The 22,215-nt window shown below is 35.1% G+C and overlaps 1 protein-coding gene across 3 annotated transcripts in view; it reads left to right on the plus strand.

Annotated features, from left to right (window-relative positions):
* Positions 1–22,215, plus strand: part of MCU (mitochondrial calcium uniporter) — a 199,538-nt gene that overhangs the window by 137,864 nt on the left and 39,459 nt on the right. For all 3 annotated transcript variants that reach the window (XR_001138267.1, XM_012663344.1, XM_012663345.1), the window contains one exon: positions 9,899–9,968. Coding sequence is in view for 2 of the 3 variants with exons in the window: in XM_012663344.1 (XP_012518798.1) it covers positions 9,899–9,968 (70 nt within the window). In the remaining variant the exon portion in view is untranslated. The remainder of the gene's footprint in view (positions 1–9,898; positions 9,969–22,215) is intronic.

The following is a 22,215-nucleotide window of genomic DNA, read 5'->3' on the forward strand; positions in this document are numbered from 1 at the left end:
AGGATGTTCACTTAAAATCACTAAAATTCACTAAAATTCTTTCAGTTTTGCTGTGTGTTTGAAAAGTTTCATAATAAAATGTTAGATTGTTAGATTAAAGAAATAGTTGTGGCCGGGCGTGGTGGCTCACGCCTGTAATCCTAGCACTCTGGGAGGCTGAGGCGGGTGGATCGTTTGAGCTCAGGAGTTCAAGACTAGCCTGAGCAAGAGCGAGACCCCGTCTCTACTAAAAAAATAGAAAGAAATTAGCTGGACAACTAAAAATATATATATAAAAAATTAGCCGGGCATGGTGGCGCATGCCTGTAGTCCCAGCTACTCAGGAGGCTGAGGCAGGAGGATCGCTTGAGCCCAGGAGTTTGAGGTTGCTGTGAGCTAGGCTGACGCCACGGCACTCTAGCCCGGGCAACAGAGTGAGATTCTGTCTCAAAAAAACAAAAAAAAAAAACAAAAACAAAAAATTAAAAAAAAGAAATAGTTATAAAAAAAACAGCACGATATAAAGGGGCCACTAAGTACAGTTTTCACTTTTCTTGTGAATAGTAGGTTTTTAAATGAAGGGAATGAAATAGAGAAGAATTTTCCATTTCTCCATGAGGAAGGCAAGTTATCACTTAAAGCAGAAATTTCTTGCTCTGGTATCATTAACATATCTGCCATGAGACCTAAGAGAGTAAAGGTGCATCTGCTAAGCAAAATGTGACAACCATCAGGATATAAACACATTCCAAATGTTGGACTAGGAATCTAGACTGTACAATGAATTTTAGTAGATAGTGGACTTTGTTTCTTATATAGTATCAACCATAGGTTATAATTTTGGAGTAATACCAAAATGTAAAATAGAAACATTATTTATCAATGAAATTAATTTATACCAAATTATTTTAACTTTATAAGTAGTGATATGCTGAAAATGTCAATAATTTTTTCAGTCTTAGAACCTGTTTATTGATTTCAAAACCTAATGTAAGAGAATTTGGCTTTAGTGAGCATTTCTTGTTCCAGTTAAGTGGATAAATATTTGTATTTATTAGAATCAAAAATATGACAATTCACCAATTCATATTATATTGAATAATATACAACTAATTGTAGTGAAGGTTTGAGGTCTCTGATTATTTTAGTCTATTGGTAGATCAGCAGTGGTAAAGAATTTTATGGCTAGTCTTGCTATAAATGTATAATATAATAATAAAGGTGTACTTTTATGTACATTATCTTCCTTGATCCTCACAAAGTATTGTTAGGTAAATAAGTATTAATTTTTAAATGACCTTATTGATAATTTGGGACTAGATTTGATATCCTAACTGGAAAACTGATATTGCAACATGTAACAAAAGTTTTCAATTATGGTCTTGTTTTATAGATGTGAAATTCTCTTGGAAATTAAAAGTATATAAATTGAATCGTCACTTCCATTGTAAAGTTACAATGTATTCTAGTGGGGAAAATGTTGGCCCATGTTATAGTAAGATATAGCAAACATTTTAAATAATATATTCAAGGGGAAAATGATTTTTTAATATTAAACTATAATACAAATATTATATAATTCACAAAATACAAATACGGCCTTCACTTAAACTGTATCAGAAGGTTTGTTTCCTTGGTATGTTATTGAAAGAAGAATAAAAGATGCCCTGTAGGTAATCTAACTCTTAAAATGCTTTTTAAGAGTTTTGAAGAGATGCTCTTTTAAAACCTCAGGTTTCTACCTTTAATGTCATTAGGTGTTTATATTGCATATTATCTCTACTAGAGATAGTTATAACTTTTGAAATGCTATTTATTAAATTCTTTACATTGAGTCAATCCCTTAAGGAGATTGAAAGTTTGTTTTGAGTTTATATTTTCTGTAGAACATTGGTCATTCAAGTTTTATCATGTTTATATTGTCACTTATCCTTTTTTCGAGAACAGGGTATTATTACTCTGTGACCTAGGCTAGAGTGCAGTGGTGTCATAGCTCACTGCAACCACAAACTCCTGGGCTCAAATGATCCTCTCAGTTAGCGAGGACTACATGGGCATGCCACCATGTCCAGCAGATATTTTTATTTTTTTGTGGAGATGAGGTCTTGCTATGTTGCCCAGGGTAGTCTCAAACTCCTGGCCTCAAGCGATCCTCCTGTTTCATCCTCCCAAAGTGCTGGGATTACAGGCATGAGCCACCATACCCTGCCCTGTCACTTATCCTTGAATGAAGTCAGCCTTATGAAAAAGTCCATTTTGTTGTTGTTTTTAATTTAAAGGATGGAGAACCTGAGACTTAGAAGTCGAAATTCAAGATAGTGAGTTGTGGAACTGGGCCCAAGTTTTCTAACTCCAGTGTTTTCCCCCTCTTATCAGAGCTCCAGGATTTGAAGCCACAGTGCTTATTTTAGTAGATTTGTAGATTGGAAGTAGTGAAAAATTATTGCTGATATGATGCTTCCACAATTTTATTATATCAGGGATATTGAGAAAACTGATTCCAAGTTGTAGAATCAGTTATAGATGTGTCTTGCTTTAGACCAGCTGAAATAGTTTTACACTGTTAATCATAGTATGCTTTTATAAGCACTGGATTCTGTTTGGCAAAATCGTTGAAACATGGGTACTCTGGTTTTAGAAAAGAAACTTTCAGAACAATATTGAAAAGGGCTCATTTTTATAAGCATTCTGTTTTATACTAAGGGAAATCTAACAGGGAGATATAATTTGACATATCTAAACTTGAGGCATAGTGAGGCTATTTATAATAAGATTTTAGCCATGGAGAAATATATAGTTATTCCATCTAAAGTTATTTGATATAGTTAAAGGGAGCTTGTTTAATAAGGAAATAATCTCTCTGTCTGTCTGTCTCCCTCACCTTCCTTCCTTTAGTCTGATGTCTAATTGGCTGTGAATATTTTGGGGGTATTGACAGGTTATTTAGACTTGACAGTCTTCTCAAGTTGCTGGCAGGAACATACTGCTGAGTTTCTCTTTTGAACTATGAAAGGCAAATGTAGAGATAGTTGCATAATTTATGATAGTAGTAAAGGATTTAAAAGTCAGTTTTGACTTGAATTTAGTAATTTGCTCTGAGGGCATGAAATGTCTTTTATAATACTAAAGCTTGATTTTATTGGCTTAAATCTTATGACTTGGGGAAATAAGGTTACAGTACTTTATAGTCTCACTCTAAATGGATAATGCTGGCATTTTTCTTATCCTGGGGTTAAGATTAAAGGGAGATGATTATAATAACAGGGCAGACTTTACGCTTTCCTTTAACTATGAGCCCCTGCTTTTCCTTGAAGTTTTCAAGTTATGTATTAAAGATATAGACTGTCCTGTACCAAAAGTATAAACTTGCATTTTCTTTTCAAGGGATTGTGGTGGCACCAAATCACCTTGTTCCATTGGCATTAATATTGCCTAGAGATTTCTCTGATAATTTTTGTACTTTCTAAATACTTTCTTAATCTTGTTTTCTGCCTATGAAATTTAAATATGTGAATAATACATACCGTTTGCCTGAATGTTTTTGCTGACTTTTTTTAACTTCTTGACATAATTTTAAAACTTTCAGCATCAGTCAAATATTTCTTAAAAGCTTACTATTAAAAGTAAAAGAAAAAAATCTTAAGAGCTTGCTATTTTCTTGTGACATATTAAAAATACAAAATTTAAACCGTGAAATATATTCAATTTAGGGGAGTCATGGAATACAGTTTAGAATAGCAATGGCTTTTTGGTCTTGAGCACTTATAATCCCCTTCTTGGTTTTTTGTTTTATTTTGTTTTTGTTTGTTTGATGTTATTGCCATATTTCAAGGAAAAAAGGCAAGAGCAAAATCATTTTTGTTTCTGTTATTCTTACTAGACTGTAAGCTACTACTGGAAGGTTTAAAGAAAGAAAAGGACCTATATATGTGAATACTTAATAAATAGTATTTTGTGGTTGCCAGTGTTGTTATAGAACTGGGCTGGGAAGGACTTTGGGAAAGTGAATTACTCCAAAACTACAGAAACTTTGTCACAAGGGTTAGCAAACGTTATCTTAAAGGACCAGATGGCAAATATTTTAGGCTTTGTGGACCATGTGTTCTCTGTTGTAACTACTCAACTCTCTCTCTTGCAAATACACACTGACTATTCAGTTCTGCTGTTGGGAAAGTAGATTTAGTGGGCTATAGAGCATAGGTAAATAGATGAGCTTGGCTATGTTCTAATAAAACTTTATTTACAAAACAAGCAGTCAGCCTGCCAACCCATATTCTATAGCATCTAACACATATTATTCATAAGCAACCATGTATTGATGTGGTTCTCTGCCCTATAAAACCATCTTTTATTATTGTTAAGGAGAATTTGTGAAATTATAGAGGACAGAGGACTTCCTGGTTTGGGCTGTTTTTTTGTTTGTTTGTTTTGTTTTTTTTAAGACATTGGGTCTCACTCTATGAACCAGTCTGGTCTCAAACTCCTAGCCTCAAGCTATCCTCCTGCCTTGGCCTCCCAAAGTGCTAGGATTACAGGCATGAGCCACCATACCCAGCTGACTTACTGATTTAAAATGGCCCAGTCATATACTACTGATGGGACTGCAAACTAGTGTAACCTCTGTGGAAAGCAATATGGAGATACCTTAAAGAGATACAAGTAGAAGTACCATTCGATCCAGCAATCCCATTACTGGGCATCTACCCAAAAGAAAAAATGATACTCTATAAGAAAGACACCTGCACCCGAATGTTTATAGCAGCACAATTCACAATTACAAAGATGTGGAAACAACCCAAGTGTCCATCAATACATGAGTGTATTAATAAAATGTGGTATATGTATACCATGGAGCACTATTCAGCTTTAAGAAACAATGGTGATATAGCACCTCTTGTATACTCCTGGATAGAGCTGGAACACATTCTACTAAGTGAAGTATCCCAAGAATGGAAAAACAAGCACCACATGTACTCACCATCAAATTGGTATTAACTGATCAACACATAAGTACACATAGAAGAATAACATCTATTGGATGTCAGGCGGGAGGAGGGGACAGGTATTTGCATACACAAAGAGTGCGATGTGCACCATCTGAGGGATGGGCACACTTGAAACTTGGACTTGGTAGGGGCAAGGGCAACATACGTAATCTAAACATCTGTACCCCCATAATATACTGAAATAAAAAAAATAAATAAATAAGTAAAATGGCCCAGTAAATGTATCCTGAACTATTTTTAGGTGAAGCGATATGATGGTTGCAATTTTCTTTAAAGTACTTGGGACGGCGGGGGACCAGATGGATAAAGATGAACCGAGTTTGACAAAATTTTGATAAATATAGAAGCAGTTGATGGGTTCATGGGATTTTTTCACACTGTGCTCTTTATTTCTGTGTATGTTTGAAGATGTCAGTGTTAAAAAGTTACTACATAAATAATGGCCCAGTAAAAGCAGCAGTTTCTGCCTTATCCTCTCACACCTTAGAATAGGAAGGAGAATAAGAAACAGAAATATAAATTCTCTCTTCAGCACAACCAGGAGATCTCTGTGGTTCTAAAGCACATTATATAAAGAAAGGCTGCCAGATCCAGAGAAGGTCAAATAGGTGTGTGGAGAGACCATGAGAGATACACCTCTGGATGCAGATCTGCAGCAAGCCCCGTTCTCCAAAGGAAGTTGCTGGCCTCAGACTACTCCAAAGCAGCATTCAAAGCTGATAACTTTAAACTACCAAGTCCTCAAAGAAAGATTAATTTAGGAATTAACATGCCAAGCTTCAGGAAATTTAGCTCTCATGAGCCTTACTTCTGCAGGAAAAAGTTCAGCCAACCAAGAAATGAAAGGAGAAACTACAGCTAAAATATTGGCAGTGAGCATAGTCCATTGATCTATAGAAATAAGACTAAAACAAATGTGGAAATTAGGTTTACAGACCAGAAAATGAATCTTTAAAACTTTGACAATGTGGTAATTGTATTAACTAACGGAAATTGGAAATACGGGGAACAGAAATGATATGAAGTCATGTTTTATAATAAGCTGTCAAAAGATGTCATTTAAGGCTGGGCACAGTGGCTCCTGCCTGTAATCCTAGCACTCTGGGAAACCAAGGTGAGAGGATTGCTTGAAGTCAGGAATTTGAGATAAGCCTAAGCAAGAGCGTGATTCTCTTTCTACAAAAAAAAAAAAAAGAAAAATTAGCCAGGTGTGGTGTTTTGTGCCTGTAGTCCCAGCTACTCGGGAGGCTGAGGCAGAAGGATTGCTTGAGCTCAGGAATTTGAGGTTGCAGTGAGCTCTGATGACACCACTGCACTCTAGCCAGGGTGACAGAGTGAGATTCTGTCTCAAAAAAAAAAAAAAGTAATGTAATTTAAAACCAATAAACCCAATAAAAGCTTAAATATTGAGTTGGAAGGGAACATGTAAGTAGGTAGATGGTTGATACATAGACACATACATAGAGTAAAAGGTAAATGCTAAGAGAAATAATAAACTAAACTGGATGGTAGAGGGGAAGAAAAAAGCATAACCGTATTAGTTCATCATTGCTCATAATAGAGGTAGAATTTTTATATTTTCATATAAAGTATATTGTATATATATTTTTTTAAAGAAACAGGGTATCATTCTGTCATCTAGGCTAGAGTACAGCAATCATAGTTCACTGCAACCCCAAACTCCTGGGCTCAAGCCATCCTCCTGCCCAGCTTCCCAAGTAGCTAGGACTATAGGCATATGCCACCATGCTTGGCTAATTTTTAAAATTTTTTTGTAGAGATGGGATCTCGCTATGTTGTCCAGACTGGTCTTGAACTCTCACCTTGGCCTCCCAAAGTACTGGGATTACAGGTGTAAACCACTGAACCTGGCCATAAAGTATATTTTATATAAAGTTATAAGAGATTTTTTTACTTAACATGTAATTGATGAGGACTTGTTATTTGTCAAGCACTATTGGTGACCAAAACAGACGAAAATTCTTGCTTCATGGGTTGGGGGAGACAAATTATAAACATAATAAATAAGTAAGTAAATAATTTTGTTAAGAGGTGTTAATATATGTCAGTGAAGTACAGAATAAAGGGGATCAGGAGTACCAATTGATGGGATCGCTGTTTTAAATTGGGTGGCCAGAGTAGACTTCACTCAGAAAATGAAATTTGAGCAAAGATGTATTTGAGGGAAGTGAGGGAGCCAGAGAGTTCTCTAGAGAAACAACATTCCAAGCAGAAGTGGTGGTTATTGCAAAGGTTCTGAAGCAAAAGTATAGCTGTTCAAGAAACAGGGAAGAGTGAGTCTAAAAGGGCCCAAGTACAGTGATAGAGAGGGAGAGTGGTAGGAGTCTCTTTGAAGTCAGAGAGATAATAGGGTATCAGATAATATTGGGCTTTTACTCTGAAATACCTACTAGGATTAAACAGTAAACCATTTATATTATAAGAAGGAATATGTGCATACCTAAAACAATGCAAACATAAACCATTTAGTAAACTATTTTTAAGAAGAAAACAGCAATTAAAACAGAAAGCATGGCATAAAGTTTGATAACTGAAAAGAGGTGGGGAACCTGTGGCCTTGGGGCCACATGTGGCCTTCTGGATCCTTGAATGTGGCCTTTTGACTGAATCCAAATTTTACAGAACAAATCCTTTTAATAAGGATTCTGTCCAGGGGTCATACTTGGCGATCTAGAGGGCCACATGTGGCCTGAGGCCGCAGGTTCCAGTCATGATCTTAATATTGGACAAGACATACAAAGAACATTACATGAGGAAAAAGGACATACAAGCTCTGTATGAAAACTTTAAAATGCTTCTCCGGGATACAAATAGAGACTTAAATGGAAAAGCTTATAAGGTTCTTGGGTAAAAAGACTCAAAATTATTTAAGATGTTAGTTTCCCCTATGTTAATCCATAGAGTTAATATGATCTCAAAACAAAACACTAGCTAACATTATTGAGCATTTACTCTATGCCAGGCACTGTTCTAAGTGCTTTGTATGTATTACTCATTTAGTCACTACAATGACTTGATGTGGGAAATATTAGTATTACTCTTTGTCCATTCTTCAGTAAGGAAACCAAGGCACAAAGAGGCTAATGTACTTGCCCAAGGTTGCAGTTAGAGTAAGTTACCAAACCACAATATAAACTCACATTCTGTGTTTTTGACCACTACACTGTACTGTTTTTTGAAACTAATACAATTGCATGTGTGTTTAACTAAATAAACCGATTCTAATGTTCATATGGAGAAACAAATAAGAATAGCTAGGAAATTTCTTATAGAAAAGTATTATAATAATGGGACTGGGCATGGTGGCTTATGCCTGTAATCACAGCACTATGGGAGACCGAAGAAGGATCAGTTGAGGCCAGGAGTTCGAGACCAGCCTGAGCAACATAGCAAGACCCTGTCTCCACGAAAAATACAAAAATTAGCCAGGCATGGTGACACTATCCCAGCTACTTGGGAAGCTGAGGAGGGAGGGTTACTTGAGTCCAGGAGTTGGAGGCTACAGCAAGCTATTATCACGCCACTGCCTTACAGCCTAGGCGACAGAGCGAGACCCTATCTCTAATAATAATAATAATAAGGGAAAACTAGCCCCACCAGATATTAAAAGGCATTATAAAACTAGAATGTTAAAACAATGTGGTTACTAAGGCATGAGCAGACAAATCATTGAATGGAAGTTCAGAAATAGATCCAAATTCATACAGGTACGTGGAAGATTATAAAGATAACATTTCAAATAAGTGAAGAAAAGATGAATTATTCATTTTATGGGACAGCTGTGTTGTCATTAGAAGGAGTCCTACTTATCATTGACTAAAATTAATTCCTAATGAATCAAAGATTTAAACCTGAAAAACTAAACTAGCTATGACCCTAAGTCTTAAGTAATTTTTAAATGATTTATTTACATTTTTTAAAAAATGTCACTCTTACATTTCTGCATGCTCTCATAGGTTGGAAGAAGGTGGGGATTAATGATAGTCACGTGAAAGATGTTAGTCTATCACATATACTTGTGTTAAGATATATCGTTGTAGAGTCCTAAATAATTTTTCTTTGGGTTGATGGAGTAGAATATATCAGGCTCTGTGGCTAATACATTGGATTTTAGTCAGTCAATGCCTTCCTTTCTTCCTCCTTTAATATTTTTTGTGGCTGGGAAAGTGAAAGGTACACAGCATTTGGCAAGTTAGAAATGTATTCAATATTGTTTCTGAAACTTGGCTTAATTATGGGAACCTAAATTCCAGACCCACATCCACAGTGATATTACTCTTTGAGGAAGTAGTGAAAGTGAGTATGAGTGTGAGTGATTTCCTTCTAACACTCTGAAGAGATAGAGATTAAGGACTCAAGGAGTGAGGTTTCCTGTCCAAGTTTTTTAAAAAGAGGGTAAACAGAAAGACCAGATGCCTATTCAATAACATTAAATTCATGATACAGTTACTTAATAACTGTCTTATACCTGGTAAGAGATAGGAAGGAAATGCAGGTCTAAATGCTAGCAAGAGGACGAAGCTAGAAAGTTTACTAAAGTAAACTAGAGACTTGATAGCACTTAAAACCAATATTAAGTATTTTTAAAAGGAGACAAAAAATTATTTGTATGGTAGAATTATAGTTTTCTTTAATGTAACATTTGTACTTATGTGTGTATGTCAGTGTTTTAAAATATAATCTTGAAAATACAACAGTGTTCACCATTATTATTTTAAGATGATAGTTTGAGAGACTTTTATTTTCTTTTATCTGTATTTTTAAGATTTTCTACAAAGAATACATATTACTTAAGTAATAAAAACACTATTATTTATTAATATTATATACATATACATACAAATGTAACATTTGTTCTGTCCTGACAGTAGATGTGTCTTTTGTATTTTTAGGTACACCAGAGGCTCTCTTCCTGGCAGAATTTGAGAGTTGTTTATTGCAGTACTGTTGTGCCCTCTGATGGTGAGTTTTGGTAAATTCATTTTTCATGTCTTTTTTCCCCCCTCCTTAATTCAGTGTTTCCCATCCTCTACCTAACAGAAATTTGTAGGGGTCAGGCATGGTGGCTCACGCCTGTAATCCTAGCACTTGGGAAGGCCGAGGCAGGAGGATCACGTAAGGCCAGGATTTTGAGACCAGCCTGGGCAACATAGCAAGACCCCCTCTCTACAAAAAATATATATAAATTTATAAACCATACTGTTACTATTGTGGTTTTGGGGTCAGAAAGAAAAAGGAGGCTAAAGATGGAAAATAAAATTTCGATGAGGATTCTAGTGAATTTAAAGGAAAAACCAAGAAGAAACACTAATAGACCTATCAAAGTCTTCATAAACGACAAAATGTTTACTACTAATGTTTTAAAACTGGGGACATAGTTAATGTGAAGATCACATAAGCACCATCATTTCCTAATCATTGAGGTTTCACATTATGAATAACAATCAAGTTCTCCAGGCCCTTTATGATGCTTAGACAGAAGTAATTCAGTCTGAGACCTCCGGCTCTGCTTGTCTTTTTCTTCCCTAAGAGTTAGGACTACAATACTCTTCTTTGATATGGGAAGGGATGAACAGATGCTTGGGGACCACATACAGTCCTTTGTAAATGTCCATGATGCTACAAACTGGTAACAGGATCTAAGTTTTGGTTGTTTTTACAGTCATGGAGGGAGATGTGTTTACAAGTCTTATTATCAGTCCTCTCAATATTGTACATTTATAATTTGGGTTGCTTGGCTTAGATGTTGCCTGTTAAAAATGTTTCCTCTGCATAAAGTTTAGTTTGATAGAGTTCCAATTTCAACCTTATAAACATTAATTCATTGGCATAGCAACCACTGAAAGAGCATCCTGCAAATTTACAAGGACACTTAAAACTGAAGAAGCCCAGAAGATGAATCGTGGAAATACTAGAATCCCTTGTATTAATATATTTTTTTAATTTTTTATTTCAGCATATTACAAGGGTACAAATGTTTAGGTTACGCTTATTGTCTTTGCCCCACCCATCTTATATTAATATTTAATTTAAAATTAATATTTACAGATATTTGCAATGTTATCAGGATCCCCTCCCTAAAGCTGTTTAGTTATCTGAATTTACAGGCAGTGAGCTCCTATTTGCTAAATCCTCTAAACTTGGAGGAAAATCCCATTGTGGTTACTCATTTGTGGTATGCAAGGGTTAAAAGGGAAAATAGGTCAGAATCAAAACAAGGAAAACAGTAGCTGGCTTTCTTTTTCCTGTCTCTTAAAGACATGAAAAGCTGATATAAAGTAGTACCAAATAATATATAACTTAAAAAGTGGCACTTAGCACTTTGTTGCAGCCAGAGGACAGATAGGTGTGTTGCCCCGAGTCAAGACTCAGTATGTACCCAGATAACAAGTACTTGCCATGTGGCCAAGAGCCAGAGGACCATAATGTCACCTGCCCATGCCGCCTACTCTTTTCCCTCCGTAAGCCTCTTCAAAGCAGTGGGTGGGTATCTCACTTCCCCCTGACACTGCCTTGATCCATTAAACAGCCAAACGGGGCCGTTCCTATTTATATATGCCGGCACCAATCCCAAGTGCTGACTTACTCCATTACCACTGCAGGGTGCCCCCATTAGATAGTTTCAATAGAAAGAGAATTTCTCTCAATGTAAAAAAAATTGTTCATGGTACTGAATCCTCTCAGCTTTTGCTGAACTAACAGTATTTCACTCAAAAATTTCTAGCCTTTATATTATCTGAAATTGTTATATATTCAATGTCAGTAAAAATCAATATATATTCAGTACGTTATATGTATTTAACATCAAGTCATACTATAACAGGAAGCTCACATACCAGTGCTTGTTACGATAGTCAATGACAATTAATTTGAACTAATGAATTCATATTGGAATTTATATTTTAATTTTTTTGTTTTTGTTTTTTTATGGCCAAATATGAAGCACGTATGGAATTTATATTAATTTTGCCACTTATTACAGTCACTATTATCCTACATACCAGTCGATATGGAGGTATTTCAGTTATTCAACAATTGTACTAGGATATCTGGCTAAATGTTATCCCAGGACATAAATGCTAGTAGGTTGTCCTTATGTTGCATGAGGGTTTGAAGGCAATATTTTTAAAAAAGGAGAAAGGATACCAACTTCAAAAAAATGAGTGTCTCCCAATATTCCTGCCAATACTTTTTGTCCTTCTTAAGAAAACCAATTTATATTAGTTACCAAGAAATGGAAGCACAAAGTTATTTGATTTACTGCAGCTTGATGTCCTTACTCCCCCCAACTTATACATCTTTCTTATTTTATACTTCTAAGTTAATTTTACCTTAAGTAACTATAGCATATGAGAAAACTTCACATAATACACAGCTACTCCTATCAAGATGCCATCTCTACAAAATTTGAAAAATTAGCTGGGCATGGTGGCATGAGGCTGAGGCAGGAGGATTGCTTGAGCCAAGGAGTTCATGGCTGCATTGAGCTATGATCACACCAATGCACTCCAGTTGAGGGGACAGAGCCAGCCTCTGTCTCTAAAAGAAAAAAAATGTTTGAGGGCAAATTAAGTTAGTGAAAATTCCTGTTTTAAAATTTTTTTTTTTAATTTATTTTTTCCCTTGAACAGTTTTTGATTTCTTAGGAGACTCTCTGTACTCCAGGCTAGAGTGCAGTGGCATGATCATAGCTCACTGCAACATTAAGCTTTTGAGCTTAAAAATTTCTGTTTAATAATAAACAATCATCTGTTTAGTCAACTCAAGTATAGATAATATATAATTCTTAACCTAAGGTCTGTGAATGATTTGGGAAAGCAGATATATGCTCCAGTTTTTTTCTTTGGTTTCTGTCCTATTACTATTTTTTTAAAGCTTTGTTAAGATATATTTTACATGCCATAAAATTCACCCATCATGGTGCTGCCATCGTCACAATGCAGGTTTAGACCACTTTCTTCACTCCTGAAAGCTCCCTTGTTCCCAGACTTTGCTTCCATCTTCAGCCCTGGGCGACCACTATTCTGCTTTCTGTCTCTGTAGTTAAAACTTTTCCAAAAATGTATATAAATGGGCTCATATAATATGTAGTCTTTTTCATCTATCTTCTTTTACACAGCCTAATGCTTTCTTAATGCTCTTTTATTTTTATTGCTGGATAGTATTCCAGTATATAGAAATATCATGTTTTGTTTATTCATTCACCAAATGAGGGACATTTGGATTGTTTTCCATTCTGAACAATTAGAAATAATGCTACTGCCAATATTTGCTCACAAGTCTTTGTGTGGACATGTTTTCATTCCACTTGGGTAGACACTTAGGAATGGAATGGTTGTGTCATATCGTTAGTATATGCTTAACTTTTTAATAAGCTGCAAAACTGTTTTCCAACCAGCAATGCATAAGTGTTCTAGTTTCCCTATATCCTCCTGAACACTTAGTATGATCAATCTTCTTGACTGTAGACACTCCAGTGGATGTGGAGTATTACTTCATTGTGGTTTTATTAATAATTTGTATTTTGCTGTTGGCTAATGATGTTGAACATCTTTTCATTTGCTTATTAACCATTCAGATATTTTCTTTAGTCAAGTATCTGTTCAAACTTACTGCCAATTTTAAAAATGTGACTGTCGGCTGGGCGCGGTGGCTCACACCTGTAATCCTAGCATTCTGGGAGGCCGAGGCGGGCGGATTGTTTGAGCTCAGGAGTTCAAAACCAGCCTGAGCAAGAGCGAGACCTCATCTCTACGAAAAATAGGAAGAAATTAATCGGACAACTAAAAATATATAGAAAAAATTAGCCGGGCATGGTGGCGCATGCCTGTAGTCCCAGCTACTCAGGAGGCTGAGGCAGAAGGATCGCTTGAGCCCAGGAGTTTGAGGTTGCTGTGAGCTAGGATGATGCCACGGCACTCTAGCCCGGGCAACACAGTGAGACTCTGTCTCAAAAAAAAAAAAAAAAAATGTGACTGTCTTCTTATAATTGAGTTGTAAGAGTTCTTTATATAGTCTATAGGTTTTCCCATTACTTTTAAAAACCATTTTGGGGGAAAGGAGAGATTTTTTTTTTTAGTCAAGTTGTATTATTAATAGCTGTTTTTGTACACAGTTGGAAATTCTATATTTATTGTCATATTGGGGACACAAACACACCTCACCACTGTGTATCTTTCATTCCAACTTTAAAAAGATTTGATAACAAAAAAGAAATGAAAGTAATGTAGCTACTTAATCACCAAAGATGATAGGACACAGAGCCTCAGTATTTTAATGTGGCAGAGTTCTCACCACCCTAAATATAAAGTTAGGAAAACTGAAGCACCCTATATTTTTCCATTTAAAAAATATATCTGACAGTTTGGACTTTTTTTTTAAGTAGAAGTTACAGTGTGAAACTACCAAAATGTGGATGAACTTGTTCCATCACAGGACCCTTTTCTTGAAGGATTCTTTAAGGCTGACTTTTCACATTGCCAAGAAAAGCAGCCAAATGAAATTGGAAAGATGTTTAAGCTTTATGAGTAGGAGCAAATGTATGTCAAATTTCAGATGATGTCATCCATTCCAGGATTGCTATCATTTTTTCCAACATTTTGATGTAAATTTGGAGGGAAATGGAAACTATCCCATTTTTCTCCAGAATGCAACTTAATGAAATGACTGATAACTGCTCTAAGCAGTTAGTTCCTGGTTTTTGTCTATTAATAAGCATGTTGACATGGTCAAAGGAAAATCCCTAATATGTGAGTCTCTTGTGAAAACTGCAAAGGCTGTTAATATTAATGGCAGTAAACATCTTTGAAAGAGTGTTAAATTTCTTTGCCAAAATAATCATCAAAAAAAATTTTTTTTGACTGTAAGGAAGATCTTGGTGCTCTCTGCACAGATGGTGCATCTTCCAAACTTAGCAACGTGCGTACTTACACTGCCTCAGAGGAGAAAGCAGCCCACCCATTGTAATAAGACATTGCTTTTTTTCATTAGCACATAATGGCCTAAAAGAAGTCTTGCCTACTACCACAGAAGTAATAAATTTCATAAGAAGAAGGTTTTTATCAAGAAAAAGGATCAAAATATAAAATTCTCCTCTGCTTTAACCAAGCTTTTGGCAGGAGTTTTGCTTTTTAAGAGAAAAGAAAGGTTAGTACAAGGAGGAGTTTATTCATGGCTTGATTTACTTGGGGATATTTGGGGCTTTATAAATGAGTATAATCTTCTAATTCAAGACCTAATAGTCATCATTAGGGATCTGGCAGAAAAATTGTAAATGCTTTTAGCCAAGCGGCTGCTCTGAGTAAAGTAGTTAGAAGTGGACAACCAGGTCAATTTTCCAGTGCTGGAGGAAATATCACTGTAGGCTAGTCATGAATGAAAAGTTTTATCAGTTTCTCTGCAGACATTTAGAAAACCTCAGAGCTCTTGAAGATTATCTCCACTCAGAATACTTCAAAATTGGAACTGGAATTTGTAATCTTTTCACTTGTAATATTACATCAAACAGTGATATGAATTCAATTCTAAGAGTCATAGAGAATCCTTAGGTTCCTTGCACAAGCCTACCCTAGCGTCATCTGGCAAAGTGAGCTATGGGAGCTGTGACTGATTGTTACCACATACCTTCTCAGAGTTTTCACTACTTCTTTTCATCAAAACTGAAAGCACAACCTTTTGGATATCAAATACGATATTCAACTAACCATGTTCCAAAACCAGGGCCAGTATGTGACTTGTTTATTCAAGCCAAACAATAGCAGCCTTCTAATTGAAATGTTGTTTCACATAGAACTAAAATTTATTTTCTGATTAATTTGCATACTTTATTTCTTTTTTAAAAAACAAAATGGCCATTAATTTTGGCTTTAAAATTAGGAAAAATGCTTTGGTTTTGTAAACATTTATTTTTTAAATGTGGCAATATAAAGAAAATCCATTTTCAATACAATAAGATAAATTACATCTAAAATTTTTATGTATAAATTGTTTGGAATTTTTTAGGAAATAGGGCTAAGGGAGAAGTCCATCAGATTCACAAACAGATCAATTAACGAAAAATACTAAAAGACACCAAATTAACTTGTGTAACTAAAATTTATTTTTAAAGACTATTTTTTAGAGCAGTTTTAACTTCACAGCACAACTGAAAGGTACAGAGATATCTTATATACTCCCTGTCCCACACACTTGCACAGCCTCACCCATTATCAACATCTCCAATCAGAGTGGTATATTTGTTACAACTGGTAAACCTATATTGATACGGCATCACTTATTTACATTAGTGTTCACTCTTGGTGTTTTATATTCTATAGGTTTTGGGGAAATTTATAATGACATATATCCACAATTATGGTATAACACAGAGTAGTTTTGCTCTGTGCTCTACCTGTTCGTCCCTTCCTCTTTCCTAACCCCCAGCAATTATTAATCTGTTTACTGTCTCTGTAACTTTGCCTTTTCCAGAATGTCATATAGTTGGAATTACATAGTATGTAGCCTTTTCATATTGACTTCTTTCTTAGTAATGTACATTTAAGTTTTCTCCATGTCTTTTCATGTCTTGATGGATTTTTAGAACTGAATAATAGTCTATTATCTAAAGGTACCACAGTTTATTTATCCATTCACCTATTGAAGGTTACCTTGGTTGCTTCCAAGATTTGGCAATTATGAGTAAAGCTACTATAAATATCAGTGTGCAGGTTTTTGTGTAGACATCATTTTTCAACTCCTTTGGATAAATACAAAGGATCATGATTGGTAGGAGTATGTTTAGTTTTGTAAGAAAATGCCAAACTGTCTTCCAAAGTAACCATAGCATTTTGCATTCCCACCAGCAATGAATGAGAGTTCCTATTATTCCACATCCTTGCTGGCATTTAGCATTTAACTTATACTGTTTTCCTCTTGTTGACCTCAGTGGAAGTAGTCATTTTTCTTCTGTTGACATTTAAAGGGATGATTGGAAATTTTCTCATGTGTGTGTTATATCATTTTAGAATCAGTTTTTAGACTCTAGATTTTAGGAAAAGCAAGAGAAACTATTAAATCAGGCATTTTGTGAATTCTCATTGAATCTTCTCAACAATCTTGTAAGATTAGTATTCCTGCATTATAGATGAGGTAACTGAGGTTCAGTTGTATTCAGTAATGTGCCCATAGATTCAAGGCGTCTCCTTGTTGTTGAACTGAGTACTACCAAATCTGAGATTTCAATACCCGTATTTTTTTCCCCTGTTCTGTCTATACTTTAGAATTATATTCAGCTTTTTGCCACCCAGAAATTAAAGTGTGCCAAGAGTCAAAGTATTATTAAGGTTATTTTCACAGTGGCACCATCAAAAACATTATTATTAAAAGAAAAAAATTAGAACAATATATTAGGACAGGATTTCATTTTTATAAAACCAAAGTAAAATCTTTAAGTATCAGTAGAATAAGTAGATGAATGGAAGGAAGGGAGGGGATGATCTTTTACTTAACACAAAGGCTTTTGACATTTATGAAAAATTAGTTATTTTCATAAACTGATTTTAAATTAGCACAAGGTACACAGTACAGCTATTTAATAGAAGACTAATAACACTGTATATTAAAAGATAATTTTTAACTTTAAGTGGTTTTACAGCTTTTATCATTGAAGCCTCACAATAACTTCATGAAAATAGTTTATACATACAGAGATTTAGTTGTACAAATACTAGTTAACTTGTAGTACATAATGACGTATACTTGATTAAGATTAATTTGTATTACTGGTTAGAAACTCAGCTGGATTTATCAAACTACTGAAATCAAAATGATTTGGTAATTGGGATTCATATATTGATATGGAAAAATATTTTCTGCCTAATTGTTTACATGTGCTTTTCAAAATGATTATTTTTTTCAAATGATAATACATGACAGATTTAGTGTGTTCAGTTTATTGGTATATTATGAATAATTTAAAGAGAAATTTAATTCTTTTACATATTTAAGTAGATTTATCTGAGGTTATTGTGAAGTAAGTACATTTTGTTTATACATATTAATAATAGATATCCTGTGGATATTTTTGCCATAATGTATAAGGAAGCTCCTTACCGTCACCAAAGTATATATTTAGCTTTTTTTCTATTGAAATGATAATCATATGTTTGTCTAACATATAATTTAACAAAAAAGCATATGAACTTCTGGAATTGTGCTTATGAATATAGAAGTGAATATTAAAGATAAATTATTTGAATGTATTTAGGCATAAAACTAGTAAAAATAATATGTAAGATATTTATTGAGAAGAATAAATTTTATCAAAGGACATAGAAGATGACAGGAATAAATGCAGAGTTATATATACCATGTTAATAGATATGAAGACAACATTGTAAATTGTCTGTTTTCCCCAAATGAATTTACAAATTCAATGCAATGCTAATCAGAGCCCCAACATGAACTGATAAACTTAATTAAAAATTCATATGAAAGAGTAAAACTATACAAACAACTAAGAACATTTGCAACAGGAAAACAAGGAGGCATGGTTTACCTAAAGCTCGTATTTTGTTTTGTTTGGGGGAGATACTCACCACTATACTAATGAGGAAAAAGCACAGATTAATATTAAGTCATATTTTTTAAACTACAATAATCAAAACCATGAAATATTGGTGCAGGAAAGATTATTGGATCAGATTAGAAAAACCTTTCATATATGGAAATTTGCCATGTGATAGAATTAGCATTGTAAATCAGAAGAGAAAGGACACACTATTCAATAAATGGTGCCGTTACAATTGACTTCTCTACATTATCAAAGTAAATTTCAAATGACTTAAGGAGTAAAAGGTGAAACACAAAGTTCTAAAAGGAAAAAAAATTTACATCAGAAACTAAAAACATTGAGTAGTGCTGTTAACTCTCTCTTAGCCTTTTGGTTTATAATGGAGTGGGGATCAATCTGGTTTTTCAGTGGACAAATAAATTGTGGTATATAGTCATGCACTGCATAACAACTTTTCAGTCAACAATGGACCACATGTATGACAGTGGTCACATAAGATTATAATACTCTATTTTTACTATACTTTTTCTATCTTTAGATATATTTAGATACACAAATACTTGTCATTGTGTTACAGTTGCCTACAGTATTCAGTATGGTAACATGCTGTACAGATTTGTAGCCTAGAAACAATACCTAGATGCCCAGATGGTATAGTCTATTACACACCTCGACTACATAGCCTAGTTATGTAGTAGGCTACACCATTTAGGTTTAAGTACAATCTATGATGTTTGCACAGTGGTGAAATCACCTAGTGATTTACATTTCTCAGAATATATCCCCATCATTAAGCAAAGTGTGATTGTATTCATACAATGAAATTCTGCATAGGAGTTTAAGTGAATGACCCAGAAATATTGAACTTGGATAAATCTCAAAGCAGTAATGAGCGTAAAAGGCAAGTTGCAATCCCATGTCAGCAAAGGCTGCAGTCATCTGAAGGCTTGACTGGGGCTAGAGGATCCAATTCTAAGGTGACTCACTAACATGGCTGACAAGTTCAAGCTGGGTCTTGGTTGGAGGCACCACTTCTTCCCCATGTTGGCTTCTCCACAGGGCTGTAGGATTGTCCTCACTATGTGGCGACTGGCTTCCCTCAGAACAAGTGACCCAAGAGAACAAGGCAGAAGCTACAAAGTCTTTTATGACATAGCCTTGGAAGTTATGCACCATCACTTCTGCTGTATTCTGCTGGTTTATACAGACCAGCCCTGATTTGATGTGGGATGGGACTACATAAGGGCATGAGTATAGATGATCCCTGACTTAAGATGGTTCAACTTATGATTTTTTTCAACTTTATGATGGGTTTATTGGGGTATTAAATGCATTTGTGACTTACAATGAATTTATCGAGATGTAACACCATTGTAAGTTGAGAAGCATCTGAAATGTCTTTATCCATTTTCTGCTGCTATAACAAAATACCACAGACTGGTGATGTATAAAGAGAAAAGATTTATTTGAGCCACAGTTCTGAAGGCTGAGAAGTCCAAGATTAAGGAGTCACATCTGGTGAGGGCCTTCTTGCTGTATCATAACATGGCAGAAGGCATCACATGGCGAGGAAGTGTGCCCAGGAGACACAGAGGGAAATCAAGCGGAACTCATCCTTTTTATCAAGAACCCATTCCCATGATAACTAACCTACTTCTGTGATAACAGCAAAAATCCATTTGTGAGGGTAGAATCCTCATGATCTGATTACCTCCTACCTCTCAACACTGTTACAATGGCAATTAAATTTCAACATGAGCTTTGGAAGGGTCAGTCAAACCATAGCAAATACCTATAGGTAAGGATCATAACCATCTTGGAGGCTGGTTATCACAATACTATATATTATGTATTGACATATATGTATGTACATATGTGTGTCTTGTCTGCCTGACTGCTTGTATGTATGTATATATCATGGATGGGAATGATAAATATCAACTACTAACTTTAGGATAGTGATTTCCTTAGGGGAAAGAAAAATCACCCTGCTTTGGTATGAAAAATTAAGCTGGAGTAAGGCTATAATAAAGTACGGACTCCAATTACAATGTAGTTGATAGAAGAAAGAGGTGGTGGTGGCCTGGAATAAGATGGTGGTAGTAGAGAGAATCGGAGGGATTACCAATGTTTTAAAAATAGAATGAAAAGACATGATGACTGATTAGATATGAGCAATGTCAGATTCTAGCTCTAAGAATAGTCAGGGGCTGGCTTGGGGGCTCATGTCTGTAATCCTAGCACTCTGGGAGGCCAAGACAGGAGGATCACTTGAGGTCAGGAGTTCAAGACCAGCCTGAGCAAGAGTGAGACCCCCATCTCTACTAAAAATGGAAAAAATTAGCCAGGCCTGGCGTTACACACCTGTAGTCCCAGCTACTGGGGAGGCTGAGGCAGGAGGATTGCTTGAGCCCAGGAGTTTGAGGTTGCAGTGAGCTATGATATGATACCACTGCACTCTAGCTGGGGCAGCAGAGCGAGACTCTGTCTGAAACAGAAAAAAAGAAAGAAAGAAAGAATAGTCAGGGATAACAGGTAATTTTCTGACCTAGAAGAAAATGATTTCTTAATCAGATGATGAGATCCAAATTGCACTGGGTTGAACTGGGTGACCTTACAAATATCTAACCTTACTGGATTTTATTATTCTTAGCTGTTAAAATAGAATGTTTGGATGATCTCTCTTGCCTTCCAACACTAAAATTCTATGACTGTATCTCACATTTGTGATACAGAATATTACAGAAAGGAGGGTGGAAAGAAACAGACAATAACAAAATTATAAACCACTGAAATAATCTGTCATATGCAGTTTAGCTCCAAGTAGCTTTGCAGAAAACACCCCACATGTTCTTCCTTATTTCACCAGTTCCCTTTAGTAGTAAGTCCTCAAGATATAGACAGTCATGTTTATGAGGTGATACATTGCAGTGGAGGTTTTACCCATTATTCTGAACACCAACCAACCTCCTGTATGTATTTTTAGAAGCATTTTTTAAACATTTGACCAAATAACAAGCATTTGTATTTTATGACTGTTTTTCAACTCCTAAGGCCTCAAAGGTTTTTTTTTAAAATTTATTCCTTTTTCAACCCCAAATGTTTTTAGTTCCCGCACTACTTTTCTTAGTCTGCACAATTCCATGGCATTTCGTTTTTATGCCTAAATCTGTTGTTGTGTTCTGGCTCCGAGTGTTCAAATTGAGTGTCCCATAAATACTGCTATAGAACATACTTAGATTATTTCTAATTTTATCGATATGGAAATCAAAGCAAAAGAGCAAAAAAATCCAAAGAGCCATTTGCTGCAGTTTACACTTCAAAAGAATATATTGTCTGTAGAGAATAGTAGCTGACAACTGTCATTAGCTTGTAAATGCCCATCTGACTTCACTACACAAAGCCTTTTATTGTTTATAATGTTAAACTTAAGGGAGGAACTTTGGTAATTGTTCTACTTGAGTTGCAAACCAAGAAACCTAATATTTACATTACAATCTAGTATGTGGGAAAGGAGGAGACCTAGAAATTTATTTCAAAAGCAATATTATAATAAAAGTTTATCAGCTCAGAAATATGTTATTTCGTGTAGAGTTTCTCAAAGCTTTCATATTTTATTCCCTTGAAAGGCATCATGCTCTCTAAAGGAAAAAGTTAAAC

This window comes from Propithecus coquereli, unplaced genomic scaffold, assembly GCF_000956105.1.
Source record: "Propithecus coquereli isolate 6110/MARCELLA unplaced genomic scaffold, Pcoq_1.0 Scaffold80, whole genome shotgun sequence".
Lineage (NCBI taxonomy): Eukaryota > Metazoa > Chordata > Mammalia > Primates > Indriidae > Propithecus > Propithecus coquereli.